The sequence below is a fragment of the Plectropomus leopardus genome, chromosome 9 (genome assembly GCF_008729295.1).
Source record: "Plectropomus leopardus isolate mb chromosome 9, YSFRI_Pleo_2.0, whole genome shotgun sequence".
Classification (NCBI taxonomy): Eukaryota; Metazoa; Chordata; class Actinopteri; order Perciformes; family Serranidae; genus Plectropomus; species Plectropomus leopardus.
Window position 1 is genome coordinate 35,681,404 of NC_056471.1, and position 3,788 is coordinate 35,685,191.

At 36.9% G+C, this 3,788-nt stretch overlaps 1 protein-coding gene across 4 annotated transcripts in view; it reads right to left on the bottom strand.

Moving 5' to 3' along the window:
* ccdc69 (coiled-coil domain containing 69) overlaps nt 1-3,214 on the bottom strand; it is a 42,348-nt gene extending 39,134 nt beyond the window's left edge. For 3 of the 4 annotated variants that reach the window (XR_006106157.1, XR_006106156.1, XM_042493952.1), the window contains exon 1: nt 3,157-3,214. Coding sequence is in view for 2 of the 4 variants with exons in the window: in XM_042493952.1 (XP_042349886.1) it covers nt 3,157-3,177 (21 nt within the window). In the remaining 2 variants the exon portion in view is untranslated. The remainder of the gene's footprint in view (nt 1-3,156) is intronic. The other variant, XM_042493953.1, reaches the window with a different exon arrangement.
* Nucleotides 3,215-3,788: the final 574 nt, after the last annotated feature.

Here is a 3,788-nt window from a genome sequence, read left to right on the forward strand (position 1 = left end):
AGCTGCAAATTCACTGATTACACTCAAATACACAATCTGGACTACATTTAGGACACATGCATCAACACACACACAGTTATCACAACAGGAAGAAGAAAAGAGACTGAAATGATCCAGAAATTCCCTCACGGTGAATTTGTTTTTTCGTGCCTGTCTTTCTTTAGATTTCTTTTCTGCTCTTTTGTACTTATCGCACCTTTTCTTGATGTTTGCTGCCTGTTTTTCTTTGTTATATATGTGACTGTTTGATTTTATTGTGCAGTATTTTCATGTGTTTTAAATTAGGCTGGACCTGAGTATTCGGTTATTCAGACATTCGTTAATTAGGTGTTCGGTTTTCAGTCTAGGGAAATTTGTTAAACTGGGGAGGGACTTCCGTGTTTTATTTTGGCTTAAGGGGAGGGTATACAACTTTAAATGGCTATATTTATTTTACTGTTATTTTTCAAAGAAATCATAGCATGTTTTCTTTAAAAAATTAGGGCCTTTTTTTTTTACTTAAATTTTTTTGTAGATTTTTGGAATTTGAATTTTTTTTTTATTAATCAAAGACAAAAGTCTGCAATTTTTAAAGGGAAAACATTTGGCTTTTTTTTTTTTTTTTTCTTATTTTTTTTCTGAGCTGGAAATTCAAAGATTGAATAAAAATACACAGTCGTGCCAAAATGTACACATTATGCATGAACACAGCCAAAGCGATCAAAAAACGAAGCACGAGAGAAACGCGTGAGCCAAACGGTCCCTCCGGCTGAAAAAAGGTGCTGAAGCTGAATTTGGCTCCACTTCTTTATTATTTGACACTTTGCATTTTTCGGAGTTTGGGGAGTTAAAGTTTAAGCGAGGGCAGTTTTAAACGAGACCCCGGCGTGAGCGGAGGCGTTGCTGTCGCCGAGCTCCTGCAGCAGCAGCTCAGACTCTGAGCTCTAAATCTCTTTCTATTCTCAGATCAGAAAAGTTTACTGGAGTTCAAGTGACACAACGGCTCGTCAGACGGCTCTCATCACTGTTTTTACCTGAAATTTAGAAGAACAAACTAAACTAAAACTAAAATGAATAAATAAAGATAAACTAAATGATGTGAATTATTATAAAAAATAAAAATGTAGTTTTATGGACATTTTCCCTTTTTAAATATTATTATTTATAATATTTTTCTCTCATTTTCTCTCTCTCCCTGTCATAAAACTCCTTTTTTTAGATTTTCCCAGTTTTTTGCAATTTTAGTGACGTTTCTTGCCAAGTTGCTCGTTGTCTTTTTAGCTGTTTTTAAAAGAAAAGTGATGTGGTTCCAGGGTTTGAAGGGTTAATGTGCAAGACAATGACTGTTTGTAAAACACAGAGAGCAGCACTTTATAATCTCTGGAGTCTCACAGAAAACTGATCAATAACTGATCAATAACTGATTATAAATCAGAAGACTGAATCTTTAGTGAACTTTTGGTTTGATTTTCTCTGCTGACAGACAGCAGCTCTGAGCGAGTCACAGGACCATCTGATTAACACCGAAAGAGATAAAAATACTATCAACCACGCACACGCACACAAACACACACACACACACACACACACACACACAGGAGGCGCTCAGTTTGGAAACCACATGAAGCCGCCGGCCGCTCCGTCATCTTCTATCAATAACTGGAGGAAGACAGCAGCTGTTTGAGCGTCTGCGGCGACGACAAAACAGCAACAATCACTTCAACACAAACGCTCCCTCCTCAAACACCGAGCATTAAAGAGTTAAAGTCTCTCAAAAATGAGCTCACTCTGAAGGGCTGCCGTCTCGCTCACGCAGCTGTCGCCTCTGCAGGATTTTAGGCATGTTTTTGTTGTTGTTGTTGTTGTTAATAAAAAAAAAGAAAAAGGTAAAAAGGAGAAAATGCTTTCTTTAAAAATGGAAAAAAAGAAAAATCTTTCACAAAAAATCTGCAGAAATATAAACGAAAACTGCAGCAGAAATTTCAAGAGAAAGAAAGAAAGAAATGTTTCCCCTTTTTGCACCAGCCCCGCCCCTCTCATAAATAACAGACAGTCCCTTACGGAGTATTTCTACACTGTAGAAAAATGCATCAGGTTTTCTGACAAAAGAAGACGAGGAAAAAGATAAACTCTAAAAAGGTTTTTTCTTTGATGATTGGACAAATGAAAAAAAAGTTTAAATCTTTTTTTTCCATAATCCAGTATAACACACAAAATACAGCTATTTAATACTGCAGGCCAACCCAAAAATCCAAAATAAAGTAAAAAAAAATCTGTCCTTTACCAGTGCTTTTTGCACCAGCCCACCCCTCTCATAAATAACAGACAGTCCCTAACTGAGTATTTCTACACTGTAGAAAACATGCATCAGGTTTGAAAAGCAAATTTAAAAATGTGAAAAATAAAAAAATAAATACAATTTAAACAAATCTGTGGTAAAATAATAATAATAATAATAATAATTATAAACACTAAATACAGCCATTTAAAGCTGTGTGTCTCTCTCCTGAAGCCAAAAGACACCTCATAAATAACAAACAGTCCCTAACGGAGTATTTCTACACTGCAGTATTAGTACTTCACACGGCTGTGCAGCATAGAGCCAAAGTACAGGACTGTTACTGCGATAATCTGTCAGAAAACACCGGAAATCGAATTAAAATCGATAACCACATTTTCTATCACAGTGAGATCGATTCAAAGAAGATTACAGACACCGGAGGACAATCAGAGCGGATATCTGTGATAACGGCGTTAAAACGGCGTTAAAAACGGCGTTAAAAACGGCGTTAAAAACCCGGAGTCACCGTGAGAAAAACTGCTTCAGACAGATTAGAAACAGATGTCAGAAAAAAAACAACTCCGCCGACTTTTTACCGCTGTTTTCTCTGTTTGGCGCCAAATCTGTCGCTTCTGATCACCGATAAATCACTAAAATCGACCGTAAAGAAGAGATGTTGAAGTTTTTGGAGGATTAGTTTCTCCGGAGCTGCTTCCCTCCAGGCGGCGGCGGCACGTTTCGTGTCCGCTCACGAGCTGCAGCCGCCGGCCGCCCGCTGAGGAACCTCCCGGTACACAAAGAGGACTTTACCGGGGCTTTACCGGGGCTCTGCCGGTGCGTGTGTCGGTGTCCGTGCGCGCTGTGTGTGTGTGTGTGTCGTTGCCGGTGTGCCTCACCTTGCTGTGGCTGCAGCCCATGCCTCCTCCTCCTCCTCGGTCGGAGCCTCCTCTTCTTCTTCTTCTTCTTCTTCTGTTCTCAACTTTCAAACTCCGCAGAAGAAGAAACGGGCCCCTGAACGCACCACAGCGAGAGGCGGGTTCATCCGCGCTGCGTTCAGGAGCACTCCGTAAACTCATCAACCCGTTTATTTTACTTTAAATTATTCCAAAGAAAAAAATAACAAAACTTTTATTAAACACAAAAAAACAGCCAAAATAATTCAGACAAAAATATTTTAGAAACAGTCATCAACCCAACATTTATTTTATTTTATTTTTTTTTTTATTTTATTTTATTTTATTTTATTTTATTTTATTTTATTTTATTTTTTATTTTATTTTATTTTTTTTTAAATTATTCGAAAGATAAAATAACAAAACTTAAAACAAAATACTGAGGAACACCTTGTGAATGCACCAATATAACAAATAAAAAATTCTAAAGATAAAACAACAAATCCTTTATTAAACAAAAAGAATCTTTTATTTAACATAAGAAATTATTAAACAAAAAACAGGCTAAATAATTCGGACAAAAGATGTTTAGGAACACTTTGTAAACTCACCAATCCAACATTTATTAATTTTAT